Source organism: Anabrus simplex, chromosome 14, assembly GCF_040414725.1.
Source record: "Anabrus simplex isolate iqAnaSimp1 chromosome 14, ASM4041472v1, whole genome shotgun sequence".
Taxonomy (NCBI): domain Eukaryota; kingdom Metazoa; phylum Arthropoda; class Insecta; order Orthoptera; family Tettigoniidae; genus Anabrus; species Anabrus simplex.
This window is the reverse complement of record NC_090278.1, coordinates 78,748,868-78,765,044: the sequence shown is the minus strand read 5'-3', so window position 1 is coordinate 78,765,044 and position 16,177 is coordinate 78,748,868. Positions and strand designations below refer to the sequence as shown.

At 38.9% G+C, this 16,177-nt stretch overlaps 1 protein-coding gene across 1 annotated transcript in view; it reads right to left on the bottom strand.

Moving 5' to 3' along the window:
• Positions 1 to 16,177, bottom strand: part of LOC136885313 (oocyte zinc finger protein XlCOF6) — a 38,567-nt gene that overhangs the window by 21,907 nt on the left and 483 nt on the right. Inside the window, exons 2-3 of the mRNA XM_068230240.1 lie at positions 8,123 to 8,208; positions 3,177 to 3,281 (exon numbers count right to left, since the gene is read on the bottom strand). Of these exons, the coding sequence (XP_068086341.1) occupies positions 3,177 to 3,281; positions 8,123 to 8,208 (191 nt within the window). The remainder of the gene's footprint in view (positions 1 to 3,176; positions 3,282 to 8,122; positions 8,209 to 16,177) is intronic.

Here is a 16,177-nt window from a genome sequence, read left to right as displayed (position 1 = left end):
ATATCTCGTCCTTCGTGATTGGTTTCCTATCCCGCATTCTGGAACAAAGTGGTAATGAGCCCCTACATCAGATTCTTTACTCAGCATTAAATTTGTTTCATGAATTATTAGTTTCACTAACTCATCCATAAAAAAATCCTCACACCATCACATTCTCCAACTGCTTCATTCTGAGGTATTGGATTCCCTATAAATTGTGTTTTTGACCCACATAATTAGATATGTTGTCCCACTGAAATATATTAGCCGTGGCATGTAGATTGCCATTCTGCATCCGATCAATCATATCTGATTCCGAACCGAGGACTTCACGTACAGCAATGTCAACCACATCACTCAAATCACTATCTGAATCTAACAAACTTTCATCAGAACCACTCAAGTGTTCTAAAACATCTTCTATTTCTAAGCTTGATAACACGCACTTGTTTATCTTGTTTGTCTCCACTCAAGGCCGACGGAGACTTTAATTACTCCCTCATCCCCCAGTCAAGTAAAATTCTCACACTTGCTAGACAAGGCCAATTATGTGAAATGTACATTAGGTTGTGGAGTCTTTGCCGCCCTGATACTTGCCCAAGTGCTAGTCCCTCCACTTTTCCGGTAATGGCTAAATTTGCCAACAAAATGAACCGTAGGATGGATTTAATTCATTGCCATGTAGTCTAAAAAGTTTGAAAGAAAGATGAGGAATGTCAGCTGCTGATGGAAGGTTAAATCTACTACTATTCTGTTAGAGAGAGAATATGAGTATTTAATGTTGCAACCCATCTGACTATGGTGATGTCAAGAGAGGAAAGGCAAGGAAATGGCACCGTGAAAATTGGAAGTCAGAGTCTGGAAATTGTGGACAGTTTTAAATACCTAGGAACTGAATTAATGCAAAATGCTAGGGTGGATATGGAGGTTAGCAGGAGGGTACAGCAGAGTAAGGCATTCCAACAAAGTGTAAGAAAACTTGCGTGGAGCAAAGAAGTACCAAGGAAAAGTAAAGAGATAATATACAAAATGTACTATGTACCCATACTGACTAATGCAGCTGAGACTTTGACTTTGACTAGCAGGTAAGAGATTAGAATTCAGCCAGTGAGATGAAATTCCTAAGAAGTATGATTGGAAAGACAGAGCGAGAAATGAAGATGTTAGGAAAGAAGTTGGGATAGGAAAGCTAAATGAGAGAGTTGAAAAGAGAAAAGTAAAGTAGTTTGGACATGTAAAGAGGATGGAGGAGAATATAATTCCAAGACAGATCCTGGAGACAAAGTACGAGGGCAAGAGGGCAAGAGGAAGACTGAGAACAAGGTGGATTGAATCAGTGAAGAGCGGCATAAGACGGAATTTAGACTGCGACCAGATTGTGGAAGAGGAATGGTGGAAGGAAAGAGGAAGGTGGAGAAGTGCCATAAATACCCTGACCCGGCACAAGCTGGATAAGGGAAAATGATGATACCCATCTGAATAGACATGCTACATACAAAATAGATCATGGGAAACACAGAGGAACATAATATACCTACCAGCATAATGTATCAAACTATGTTTTAGATAAAATATTAAAAATATCCTCCATTAAAATTGATATAAGCCTCAACCTGCCGTCGCATTGAATCCCAAGTGCACTGGTGGCAGGTTGAGGCATGTATCAACGCTAATGGAGGGCACTTTGTATAGTTCATCTAAGAAATAGTTTGATGTGTTATGCTAGCATATTGTGCTCCTGTCTGTTTCTAATGATTTATGTATAATGTAGAGTTTTAGAATCCATGTCATGTAATGATTTTCTTCTTCTACGTGTGAGGAATATGCCTTAAAAGTTTGGCACTACCTCATTGTTACACCCTGTATTATTTACCTAAAAATGTGTCACTTTATAAGCCTTATTTGGTACCCATTATGACCCTCAGGGCTGGAATCTTCAACTCACTGCAGTGGGGAGAACAACTGGCTACAAGCAACAGAAATGAAGCTCATCAAAGTCTAAAATTTTTCAGTCGTAAAATTACCAGCATTTCAACTCAGTGTAGCAGTGGCCTCATCAGTTGGATGCTACATCTTTCCAAGACACCATTGAGACACCACTGCAAGCTCCTATGTTGGACAATACAGTGATGGTGCACAAGGGGAAGCATGTGCCTCCAATTATATAAATGCCTGCCTTTGGCCTATATATATATATATATATATATATATATATATATATATATATATATAAAAAAAGGTTCCTAAAAGGAAACCATAATTTACTTTCATAGACTGCATAATGTTAAAAACATTTATGCTCATCAAAGTATTTAGGCTTTTCAAATCATGAAATTACCAGCATTTTGCCCCAATGTAACAGTGGGCTCATCAGTTGGAATGCTACATCTTTCCAAGAGCAGAAATGAAGTTCCTTAGGCAGAGTATACAGTAGAACAGAAGGGAAAAAATCATCAATAAATTAGTCTACCTCCAACTAGGGTTATAATAGAATGTGTTTCATATTCTAGAAGAATCATGACTGAAATGGTTTGACCAAATTATGAGAACGCAATCAATAAGAACGCCCATAGCATACTTCGAAAGGTTACAAAAAAGAAAAAAAAGATCTGATGCAGACCTAGAGATTTATGACTGGAGCAGATAGAAAAAGACCTTTTTTTTTGCTACTTGCTTTACGTTGCACCGACACAGATAGGTCGTATGGCGACGATGGGACGGGAAAGGCCTAGGAATGGGAAGGAAGCGGCCGTGGCCTTAATTAAGGTACAGCCCCAGCATTTGCCTGGTGTGAGAATGGGAAACCACAGAAAACCATCTTCAGGGCTGCCGACAGTGGGATTCAAACCCACTATCTCCCGGATACGAGCTCACAGCTGCGCGCTCCTAACCGCACGGAGAAAAAGACCTGCTGAGGAGGAATTCAAAATGGGAGATCCTTGAAGAGAAGTTTATAAAGGAGATTTGTTCATTTCCACAACTGACCTGCTGGAATGGAGAATCTACAAATCAATAGGTACATGGCATCTACTGGAGCCTTCATTTAACAGAACCTTAAAAATCCAATACGTTAACATTTTAGAGAAATTTTTGATATTACTAAGGGAAGCATTTTCTGAACCACAGATTTACAAAAGTGCTTCACCTTGATACACACATTAGCACAAAATAGTAGAGCATATTCCTGTGACACTCACCTCTTCTACACCATGTTCCAATGACGGAGTGTCACTGATAAAAGGTGAAGTCTCTTCTGTCTTGCAAACAGTTTCATTCAGTGGAAGCAGAAATTCATGAGGTTCCTAGAACAGAATAAATAGAGATTACTGACATCTGGACAATATTATATGAGGGCAAACTGAAAAGTAACACACAACATTTATTTTACAAAAAACTTTTCGGCTTTGGACATCCAAAGCTGAGTTTGAATCTCATGTGAGTAGGTGTGGGATTAAAGGAGAAATTCATCTGCTGTAAGCTTGCATGCTTATACTGTACGAGTTCTGGTGTTGGCCAACATAGGATCTATGCGGGATATTCTTGTTGTCAGGCATGGCTTGCCGTATGAGTGCTAAGGGTTAATAAGAAGCACGTTGTTGTATGCCGCAGTTCGTAATCAGAATTCATCCATTCTGACGCCATCATCCCATTTCTTTGGTAAAAATCTATCGATATATTCACTTTTTTAGCCTGCAGTTCTTGATGTAAAGCTTAGTTTTGTGCCGTAGAAGGCAATTTTATTTTTAATCCCAGTTCTTCTATATAGAACAGTTAACTTGTGAGCTCATAGATTAGTCTCAAAGGAGCATTTTCTTGCCAGGCCGAGAACCTTTTTAAGATACATGCCTTCATTCTTTCTAATGCAGGCTAGGTTATCCTTCAATAGGTGTTGCCAGATAATGCCTAAGGCATAAGTCATGACAGGGTCTGTTTGTACGTAGACATTTTTCTCTCAGCAGCATGTAAGTTATTACAAATGCTCTGCCATCTATTGAATATATTTCGACGCTGGGAAAGGTTAGAGAATCAAAGAGTATCTAGCAGGGAATAGTATTCTTCCATGATCAGAGGAAGTGTATACTCTCTGGCTTGACAGGTAATAATCAAACATGGCTGCATGCAATGACGTTACTAACGATGAAAAGTCACATAAATATTAATGAAAATGTTAGTCGCTTAGCAACCTGCTATGTACAGAATGTATTGCGGGTTAGAGTAAGTCTTCGCCCTGCAATTATTGGAGTGATCATTTAATGATTTGATTTTATGATTACTCAAAGTTGGCTGAACTTACAGACCTATTGATATCTCGTGATTCACCGGCAGGTAATTCCAAAGAGAATAAATTGAAAATGAAGCAAATCAGTCCAGTAGAATGGACAGACAGATTTGCCAAAGCTGTTTTAGTAAACTCTTTTAATATATAGACAACAATAATAATAATAACAAATACAAAACACATCATCTGCTGTGCATGATACTGAAACACAAAATGAGTACTGATCACTTCTATACTATAACTGTAATTATTATTTAAATAATAACAAAGCACTTTTCTTTGGAAGTAAAACCTAATCATATCCACAAATTGAGATGCAGCCATTATTCATGCAACACTAAACCGTACTCGCTGCTGTGACAAGAGGAATGACCTTCAAGCTCACGACAGGAAAGGCTCATTGCAATACTGAAATTACTTCTACTGTGACACTTCTTATCATTATGGTCACCACATCCATCTGATACCAAGAGTCCTGCTATGAAGAACCTATTTCTTGTTACCTATCACATTTATGCAGATCTAAACAGTTTGAAAGTTTAAAATTTAATAGAAAATTACTAATGATTTTATTGTCTCTACTTCAGTATGTTCCTCTTTTTTCCAATGGCCATGAACTAAAGAACAAATTCTTTCCTTGTCTATAACAACGGAAACACTGTGCGAATGAAGTGCCTGCCGATATGCTCATGAGCAATTCAGACCAGTGCCTCATCTAGATCTAAAATGGCTGTACGGACCAGCTTGTTCTTCTGATTGTGACCATAACTGCGTGGAATTTGAACAACTGTGGCTGGTGACAAGGATATTGAACTACCTTAGATATTATTTATATTAAAGGCAACCCAAGGAACAATTACTGCAAAATGATTGGGTGAGCAAAACCTTCAAATGGAATTGTTTTGGGGCATCTAAAGATCTGACATAAAATATGCACCACTTAATAGGTACTGTGAAAATCATCTTTTCCTTCAGCATTTGTCCCTCCTGGTGCCGGTGTCTGCTACATGTATTCGTTGTCTTCATTTAGTTCTGTCCTGGACCATGTCAGGGTGGAGATTTGATGCTCTTCATATCTTTGTGAATATTGGCCAATCACAGTTTTGGTTGTCCCTTTGGTCTCCTACCAACGACTTCTAACACGTAACCTGCCCCTGTGATATTAACGGCCTCCATCCTTAGTACATGTCCAAACCATCATAGATGAAACTTATGCATTTTGTCTTGAAACAGTGCAATGCCAAATCTCTCTGTGATAGTTACATTGGAGATGCGGTCCAGTTTAGTGAAGCCACCTGACCACCTCAGCATCTTCATCTCCATGATGCCCAGTTGACACTCTGTCTCAGTTGTAGTCAGCTAACGTTCACAACAATATAGTGCAACATATAGGAAGACATTATGACAGATTTTGTGTTTGAGATTGTCTTTCACATCCTCTGGTTGCATGAGATGCCTGTCATTATGTGCTATTTCGCCCAGGTTGCAGTTATCCTTGCATTGACCTCTTCAACAAGTCAGCCATCATCAGCAATTGTGGAGCCATGATACTTCAATCTTCTCACTTGCAGCAGAATGTGAAATGAGGCTGAGAAGAAACTATTTTCAAGTAATGATGATGACGCTGTCATTACAGAGTGTTCTTGATTATAAAATGCTAAATATGGATCATGATGCTGTATTTAGTGTTGTGATAATATGATGTTTCTCTTGTTGGTAATACTGAATCTATATAAGTATCGTAAGAATTGAAATGGTGCTTGTGAAAAAAAACCCTGAGACATCGAGGACTACTGTTGTATGTATATCAACAGTCTCTATTTAAGCCATCAGGACTTGTGAAACCAGCTTAGTTAGCATGCTTGAATATCAGAGGCTCTTCAGTAACATCTTCCTTTCTGACAAATTAGTACAGATGAACGTGAACATATATGGGTCATCACTGTAAATAGGGAAGTAAGTCCGGAAAAGTTACAGAAGAAAATGACATAATGAGTGAGGCAGCCACGAAAATGGTCCGGGTTTTCCATAACAGAATGAATTCAGGATCACTGCAGAAGCAGAATATAAGGTAATTCCAGCAGCAAACATGTGATTCGTTCATGATCTCTCTTCCTTGTTTGGCATACTTTCTACTTTGCTTCCATGAATTTTAACAAATGCATTCATCAGATTCCAACTGAACAGCCATGCAAAAACAATTTTTAAGACAAAAAAATGGATAGCATGATTTTTTAAAAGGATTGTGTTTAGCATGTTTGTGTTTTAATATGTTTTTGTATCCAAACCATTTTAATTGGTATTTATTAAGATTTACCTCAATTAGCTGAAGATGGTCTGAAAGAGGATTAAAACATATTCAAATGTTAAACATGACTATTTATTGTTAATAAATAGTTGATACTGTATTGTACAGGTGGACCCAGAATTAAAGTTATTTTGAGAATTTTGCTCATACACTGACTGAAGTACAAGGTGCGTTCCATAAATAATGCGACCAAATTCATAAAAAATCATTTATTGAATATATTCGTACAAATAATCAAAAATCTTCAAAATAGCACCCTCTTGCGTCGATACACTTCTGGAGGTGGTGTTTCCATGCTTGGAAGGCATCCTGGAAAGCCTTTGACGGAATGTCCTTTAGAGCCGATGTAACATGCGCCTGGATTCTTTCAATTGTGACCCAATGTTTTCCTTTCATGACTCCTTTTAACCGAGGAAACAAAAAAAAGTCAGCGGGAGCCAGGTCAGAACTGTAGGGAGGCTGGGGAACCACTGGAGTGTTGGTTCTGGCCAGGAAGTCCTTGACAATGAAGGCTTTGTGACTCGGCGCATTGTCGTGATGAACTTTCCACGTGTCCTTGATGCCGCTTTGGCACCGCGAGACCCTCCTTTTCAGTCTTTTGAGCACTGCCAAGTAGAAAGCTGAGTTCACTGTAGTTCTGGTAGGTACGAATTCATGGTGGACAATGCCTCTGACATCAAAGAAGAGAATGAGCATGGTTTTGATCCTGGACTTGCTCACGCGTGCCTTCTTGGGACGGGGTGACAATGGGGTGTGCCACTCTGAACTCTGCCTTTTTGTCTCAGGGTCGTACTAAAAAATCCGTGACTCATCACCAGTGATAACTGAGTTAAAAAAATTAGGATCATTTTCACACATTTCCAACATTTCTCGGCACCGAAGCACTCGCATGTCCTTTTGTTCATCGGTCAACACTTATAGGACCAGTGTGGCACACATTGTTTTCATGTTCAAATCTTCGGTCACAATGTGGAAAATGCTTGTTTTTGCCATGTTTAGAGTTTGTGCTATCAATTGAAGGCTCAGCCGTCTGTCAGAGTACAAACAATAGCGTACACGTGTTACATTTTCATCGACTTGTGAGGTTGATGGCCATCCACTGCGAGGTTCGTCGGTGATCTCCTCTCGGCCCTCCATGAACGACTTGTGCCATCGGAAAACTTGTGATTTGAACAAGCAATCAGTCCCAAAGGCCTGCTGAAATAATGGAAATATTTCGGTGGCGGACTTCCCAAGCTTAACGCAAAATTTGATAGCGTACCGTTGCTCTACAGAACGATCCATTGTGCCGTGTTACATGAACTCAAAACAGGCTTGACGGAAACGCACGTCCTGACTCTCCGGCAGCTCGCTGCCAAATGAGACAAAGAGCGTTTGAAGCTAACATCCCCCTCCACCTAGTCCAGCATGTTATTACATGCTGCGGTGTACAGTTGCGGGAGAAAAAAATTGGTCGCATTACTTATGGAACACACGTTGTATGGTTCCAAAACTCTGGACATATTCTAAGTTGAAAATAATAAGACTATAACAATTTACGGGTGTAACTTTCTCACCTCGGGTTGAATCTTTGTCTCCTCCACCCAAATGGTCTCTGTCTTCACTTCAGGCAAGTTCTCCATACTGCCCGAGATACAAATGGCTAAAAAAAGGAAGATAATTAAATATGAATCAAAGCAAATGACTAATCATAGTAAGCAACTAGTACACAGTGACACAGGTACAAATATACTGTAAGTCAGCGGTAGCAAAGACTTGAGCATTTCATTGCTACTGTGCCGTAGGAACATGACCATGTCTGGTCAATGCTCCAGCTATTCCCCTGCATCATCATATTCTGTGAAAGTGTGAGAAAGGCAAAAGACACTGCCAATCCCAGGTCGTGGGGAAAGTGGAAGAAATGTTCACAGTTAATTCGGACTGATGAAGCATTTAGTGCATTCATAATCAAACACAGTATGAAGACAAAAGAATGTGTTCGTTCACTGCTGATCTGCATTTAAGGTTGTCACTCAGGTGGCAGATACCCTATCAATTGTTTATGTAGAAATTTCTTAGATGGTTTCAAAGTAGCTGGAAATTTAATGAACATCTCCCTTAGTAAATTATTAAGATCTAAAAATAGTGCAAATAAGTAAGCAAATATGACCTCAAAAGAGACAAAATATGACCTCAAAAATGAGAAAATATGACATAAAAAATACAAAATATGATCCAAAAATGATTAATCTAAATATGGCGATTTTAAAATAAATTATAAATTGAAACGGCAATTGCTTTGATAAATATTTGTTAACTAAATTCTTTATTCTTATTTTCATATTAATTTTCTGAATATACACGTTTTGCAGCTACTCAGAGTGTTTGATTAACTTATCACACGTTTGTGAACACATACATATAAAGTACTAAGTTCGCGGAGATTAGCAGATCACACAACATTTTTAAATACAAAACCTGTTTGCACACATCACTGGAGGTGTAAAATACGAGAAAACTAGAAATCAATATATTTTAAAAAAAATATTTTGGAACGTTAAAACCCAGATATAATTAATATTATTAAAATGCATTAAAGTTTAAACTGAGCACCACAAAATGAATTAAGTAGATGTCTTTCCATACATTATGGTAGAAAAATCTGTACTGCAATCTGCACCTAAGGCTAAAATGTTTTATATATATAATTCGCTGGGGCCATCAAGGACCACGTTAAGTCTTGTTGCATTTGACACTGAACTTGGCCTTCTTTAGAGCCCAAATTTCCCTCATTCTTTGTGAGTGGGCCTGCTTACGCTCCTCTGTCCAAGGGGCACCGTGTCTTCTCTTCGGCTGCTCGTCTCGGTTTAGCCCGTTCGTCAATATTTTCTTGCGGAAGAGATCTCTGTTAAGGGCGTCTTCAGCTGAGATATGTAGCATTTGCAGTTCTTCTTTGGTATTTCTAAACCAGGGAATTGTGGTTTTGGGGTTTGAATCAAAAAAGTGAAAGATTTCTTTAGATAACTTTCTTCCGTCCATTCTTTTCAGATGACCGTAAAATCGTGCCCGTCTTTTTCTGATTGTGTCGGTAATTTTCTCTATTTTGCTGTAGACTTCCTTGTTGGATCTCTTTTGATGGATTCCATTTCTGTACTTTGATCCCAAGATTCCTCTCACAATTTTGCGTTCTCTTTTCTCCAGTTCTTCAAGGAGTCCTTTGTTGGCATTTAGAGACAGGGTTTCGACTGCATATAGAACTACTGGCTTCAGAACTGTTTCATAGTGACGTATCTTGGTGTTTTGGGAAAGGCATCTTTTGTTGTAGATTGTGCGGGATGTTTGGTAAGCTATTTCCAGTTTGCATACTCGCTCCTGAAGTGCTTCTTTGTCCAGTCCATTTTTCATGATGATCTCACCCAGGTATTTGAATTTGTCTACTCGGGTGATGTCCCCGTATTTTGTATGGAGTTTTGGTGGAGCCTCTTTGATGTTAGTCATTACTTCTGTTTTCTCAAACGATATCTGCAAACCAGTTTGTTCGGCAATTTCCTTTAAAATTTCAACTTGAGCTCTAGCGGTTTCTATGTCGTTTGAGAGAACAGCAATATCATCGGCAAATGCTAAGCAGTCTGTTGCGATCCCCATGGATTTGGTTCCTATTCTCAATGGACTGTAGTTGGTTTCCTGTAATCTCACCCGCCAGGTTCTGATGATCTTTTCAAGAACACAGTTCTAGAGTATCGGGGATAGCCCATCACCTTGTCGGACTCCTGTTTTGATGTCAAAGGAATGCGAGAGACATCCGTGGAACTTCACCTTGGATTTTGTATCGGTCAGGGTGGCTCTAATTAATGCCAGCAGATTCAAATCAACTCCAAATTCATTTAAGATGTTTAGCAGGACTTCCCGGTCAATGGAGTCGTACGCTTTCTTAAAGTCCACAAAGACAGACACATACTGCTTGGACCTTACTGTACAATATCTGATGATCATTTTGAGATTTTGGATCTGTTCAGCTGTTGAGCGATCTTTTCTGAACCCTCCTTGGTATTCACCTATTTGATGTTCGACTTGTGCTTCCAAACGCTCCAGGATGGCAAGTGATAGAATTTTGTAAGTCACGGGTAGCAAAGATATTCCTCTGTAGTTGTTGATGTTCTTCATGCTGCCTTTTTTGTGTAATGGTTGGATCAAAGCTATTTTCCAATCTTCGGGTAGGGTCTCCTTGTTCCAAATTTCTTCTATTTGCTTTTGCAAGATATCAAGTGATTCCTCTGGGGCATATTTCCATAGTTCTGCTACTACTGAGTCTTCCCCCGGCGCTTTGTTACTTTGAGACGGGCAATGTGGCGCTTGATTTCATCTCTGTCGGGTGGTCTGGAATCTGGGTACCTGAGTAAGGGTTCCTTGGTCTCAATGGCGCTTTGCGGTTTAGAGCAATTAAGTAAATTCTTGAAGTAATCTGCCAGAATGCTGCAATTTTCTTCATTTGACGTCGCCAGTGTGCCGTCCTTTCGCTCAAAGCATGGAGATGGTGGTTTATAGCCAGTGAGTTTGCGTTTGAAGGCTCTGTAGTACTCTCTGCTTTCATTCTTCCTAAAATTTTGTTCTATCTTTTCAATGAGAGATTTTTCGTATTTACGTTTCTCAGTTCTGAACACCCTAGCTGCTTGGGCACGTTGGGTTTTGTAGGTTTCCCAATCATTTTCTGATTTCGTAGAGCAGTACTGTTTCCACGCATTGAGTCTTTCTTGGAGGAATGATTCACAGGTACCATTCCACCAGGCATGCTTTTTGCTTCTCTTGATTTCTGCAACGTCTTTGGCACCTCAACAAGGAGACTTTTGGCATTGTTAAAGTCACAGTCATTTGGTCTAGCCTTCTCCTGGAACTCCTCGACCCTTTGCCGAAGTTTATCATTGTCGAAGCGTGTGATCTGTTTGGTTGTCTTAACTCTGTTTGTGGGAATTGGTTTGAATTTGATAAGAGACATATAATGATCTGAGGCCACATTGAAGCCTTTCTTTACCTTGACATTCATAATCTCAGGGCTGTTTCTCCCGGAGATTGCAACATGATCAATTTGGAACTCTCCCAGAGCTTGGACGGGAGAATGCCAAGTCATTTGCTTTCTGGGTAGATGGCGATAGTGGGTCGATATGACCTGCAGGTTGTGATTTTCGCAAACGGATACCAGTCTTTTGTCGTTGGGATTGGTTCTTTTGTGAGCAGGGTAATTTCCTATAACTTTCTTGTACTTCTGTTCACGACCTAGTTGGGCATTGAAGTCACCCAAAAGAAGCTTGACATGGTGTTTGGGGATTTTGTTTAATTTTTCATCCAGCAGGTCCCAGAAATTATCAACTTCGTCTGGATCAGACTTGTTCTTATCGTTTGTAGGAGCATGTGCGTTAACTAGGGCGTAGGTTTTGTTCCCGCATTTAATTGTGAGTATAGACAATCTGTCATTCACAGGTTCGAAATTTGCAACCGATTTAAGGATCTTGGTTCTAACAGCAAACGCGGTTCCAAGCATCACAGCTCCATTTAGGATTCCTCTTTGCGCTTTGCTCTTGAAAAATCGGTAGCCTTTGGATTCAAAAATCTCTTCATCTGGGTACCTTGTTTCCTGTAGGGCCATTATGGATATCTGATTTTCGTGAAGAGCTTTGGTGAGAGTTTTCAGCTTGCCAGTTTGTGTAAGTGAATTTATGTTGAAAGTTGCTAGAAAGGTTTTGGATTTTGGCCTGAGTTTTTGACTCTTCGGGGTACACCGAGACGCTCCGACTCGTCTCTTGCATGATGTCGAGTCTCCCCCAGAATCCGAAGGAGACTCGTGCGCCGTGGCGTTCACGACGAGGGATTTATATAAAGATTTACCCCCTGGGGTATGTTTCTTGAAATGTTATGCCATCATGCTTTTTGACTTGACTTTGCTTTGGACGGGTACCCATCCTTTTACAACTAGGATTGTTAGCCCTAGAGGTTGCCTCAAGATGTTTTCTGGCTTCTGGTCATTTACCAGTCTTCGCCGTAACCCTGGCATGGGACCAGTTTTTTTTTCACGGTGGTATTTTATTTCCCTACTACCCTCTGACTCTGATGGCAGCAGAGCCAGTGAGCTTCCCCAATTCCAATGGGACGTGCCTGATGGAGGTAACCGGTAAATCCCCACATGGGCTAAAATGTTTTTATAATAATTTGAAACAAAACAAAACAAAAAATGCATGATTTCACAAATGCTACAAGTTCAAAAGTAAGTGAAAGGAGGTTGGGGTTCTAATATCTGAACAAAGACAAGTGAGCGATTACCAGTAATTAGCTCGCTGCTGGGATGTATATTTTAGCATTATTTCAGTCTCTACCTGGGAGACCAAGTTGTTGAGTACAGTGGGTGTATCACCATCATTCTATACAAAGGGTATTCCACTTGTATTAAACGAAGATGTGATACCGACAAGCACTTTTCTGAAAACTAGTTCGCATTCGGTAAGTTGAAGATGATCTTGCACAGCTACTGCTGTCATCAAATTGCTGAAATATGACCAAAATATGCATTTATATGACAAAAAAGAAAATCACTTAATTTGTGACGATAATCACCTGATTTGCACAAAAATTCAACCAGACAAGAAAATAGAGAAAAAGAAAAATATGACTTTTTCTAAACATCCAAGCCCTATTAATTACATAAAGTAATTTTTGGGATGCTACAGCAGAAGAAGTCTTGAATAAAATACAAAACATGCATGTAACAAAGAATGCATGGAATATTTTAAGATTAAGTGTATTCTCACTTGTAAAGTGTAAAGTGAAGTGTATTGATTGGGTGGATCATTAAACCAAATATTAGTTCTTAATTAAGCCTATAATACAATGAATACAATGTATAATGAAATCTGTAAAGTGCATAATGAGGGTTGTCAGCAGGTTTCTTTCTTCTGTACACAACGGACGTATGTCATTTAAAATAAGAAGATGTACAATATTATAGGGAAGGATCCACCTTTCAATACTCCGTAGTAAAAAGTAGTTACAACCTGTTTATTGGGACCGGTTTCAACACATTTCAAGTGTCATCATCAGCCAATTAGCGAAGATCTTAAAACAACTAATATATTGAACACAGGCAAAATATTAACATTGTATCATATTGTAGCAATTCAGTTAATGTTCAAAACACAATAATCACAGTCAAGAGAGTAAACAGAACATCACTATCTTGCGCCGAAAACAAATATATTTGAAGTTCATAAGCAGATCAAGTATGCACTTATGTAAAGTCGTTGCTAGGCAGGTCTTGTAGGCATTTGTTTCTCTGGCCGAAGAGTAAAAGGTGACGTGAATGAAGTCTTAGGGAAACAGTGTAGGATTTAATTTCGTCAAAATCAAAGTGGATATATAGGTTTAAAATAATTTAAAACGTTAAAAAAGAATAAAGCCAAATAAAAATATATTAAAAAATGGGAAGAAATAATGAAAGAAATGATAAATCATTTCTTTATCAATTACTACGGCAAGTTGTTTTGAGTTGAACCTCGTATTTCTTTCATTATTTCTTCCCATTTTTTAATATATTTTTATTTGGCTTTATTCTTTTTTAACGTTTTAAATTATTTTAAAACCTATATATCCACTTTGATTTTGACGAAATTAAATCCTACACTGTTTTCCTAAGACTTCATTCACGTCACCTTTTACTCTTCGGCCAGAGAAACAAATGCCTACAAGACCTGCCTAGCAACGACTTTACATAAGTGCATACTTGATCTGCTTATGAACTTCAAATATATTTGTTTTCGGCGCAAGATAGTGATGTTCTGTTTACTCTCTTGACTGTGATTATTGTGTTTTGAATATTAACTGAATTGCTACAATATGATACAATGTTAATATTTTGCCTGTGTTCAATATATTAGTTGTTTTAAGATCTTCGCTAATTGGCTGATGATGACACTTGAAATGTGTTGAAACCGGTCCCAATAAACAGGTTGTAACTACTTTTTACTACGGAGTATTGAAAGGTGGATCCTTCCCTATAATATTGTACATCTTATTTCTCTATTCAATACGGAACAATCATGAAGTTTTTAACTTTAAATGTCATTTAAAAGGCATGGTTGTCATATTTTGTGTTGATTATTTAAACGTCTAGGCATTTAATTTACTCTTACGAGGTGCACTGGCAACAAAGCTGTGAAGATTACTGTTGGGGAATGAGAACTACCACTACCATCACAAATCACCCCCTGCTGAGCAAACAAGGGGCCAAGAGATCAAATGTACACTGTTTCCTTTACTGCTGCCTGAGGATCGGTTGCCTGTCCCAATTACGTAGACAAGTCAGTTTTCCTCAAATTGTTTTTAGGTTGGCTCTATGGCATTGTGTGTTCAACAGCCGCTCAATGGCACTGCTGTCGATATCTGTGGTAGGTTTCAGCATTATCAGATCAGTACAGCTTGCGCTGTTGCAACGTAAAGATGACTGTGCCACTCTCTGTTTGCACCAAGGAAGAACAGACTTCCGTAATCCATTTTTTGAGGTCTGAGGGTGTACGAGGAGCTGTTATCCATAGAAGACTTTCAGCACAATATGGGGACAATATTTTGCCACAGTAAAGTTTTTACCAATGGACTGGACAGTTCAAAAGGGGTCGCAAGTGTGAGAAGGCTGAGGAAGGATACGGGCATCAGTCTGCAGCCGTAACTGATGTCAATAATGAACAAGTGTGCGATATGATCCTGAATAACAGAGGAGTGACTGTTGATACCATGGCAAACCACCTGCCGATCAACAGGTGAAGGAAGCGGTGCATATATGGCTTGCTGCACAACCGAAATTCTTTTTTTTTTAGAGAGTAACAGAAAGATTATGAAATGGTGGACCATGTGCATTGGAAAGCAGGGTGACAATGTTGATATATGAGAGCAATAAAAAGTGAGTACTCTTTTTTGTAGTAGATTATAAAAATTGATTGCAGATACTCATTGACTTGCCCTCGTACATGCATTGGAACTCCAGGAACATGAGGTATCTCGTTCTTTCTTTCCTTTTTTTTTAAATCAGCATGAATATTTGCAATGCGATTAACTGTTGCCTACTAACAATTCTTAGTTGAACTAGGGAATAGGTCATCAACCTGCACTGCTAAATTGCATTGTAGCAGCATGCATACGGCATGGAGGATGATGCTCTTTTGATGTAAAGTCCTTGCTCAATTGCTTACACAATGCTACCAAGTGTTGCTAAACCATTCTCTTTTTATTGGTCTGTGTCAGCCTAGAGACAAAACGCATTCGTCTAACACATCAGCATATAACGTTTCAAAAGGAATGTGTACCAGTGTTGAATTCTGGAAGCAGCAAAAATTGAATAAATTTCAACAAACAGCAGTAGCTTTTGACATCAGAAGTACTGAAAATGTTGCATTTTCTTTTAAGGTACTTTCCTATATGAGTTAGGCCCTAATATATTGTTAGGGACAGACAGGTGGATCCATGACATTGGAAGTGAATATTTCTCTCTCCTACATGTAAGACAAAGTAAGAGTTCTATAATTTCCCTTCCATATTTTTAGAAGTTATGCTGAAGTCCTATTCCTTTAGTTTCACCAATTCAACGTTATTGGCTT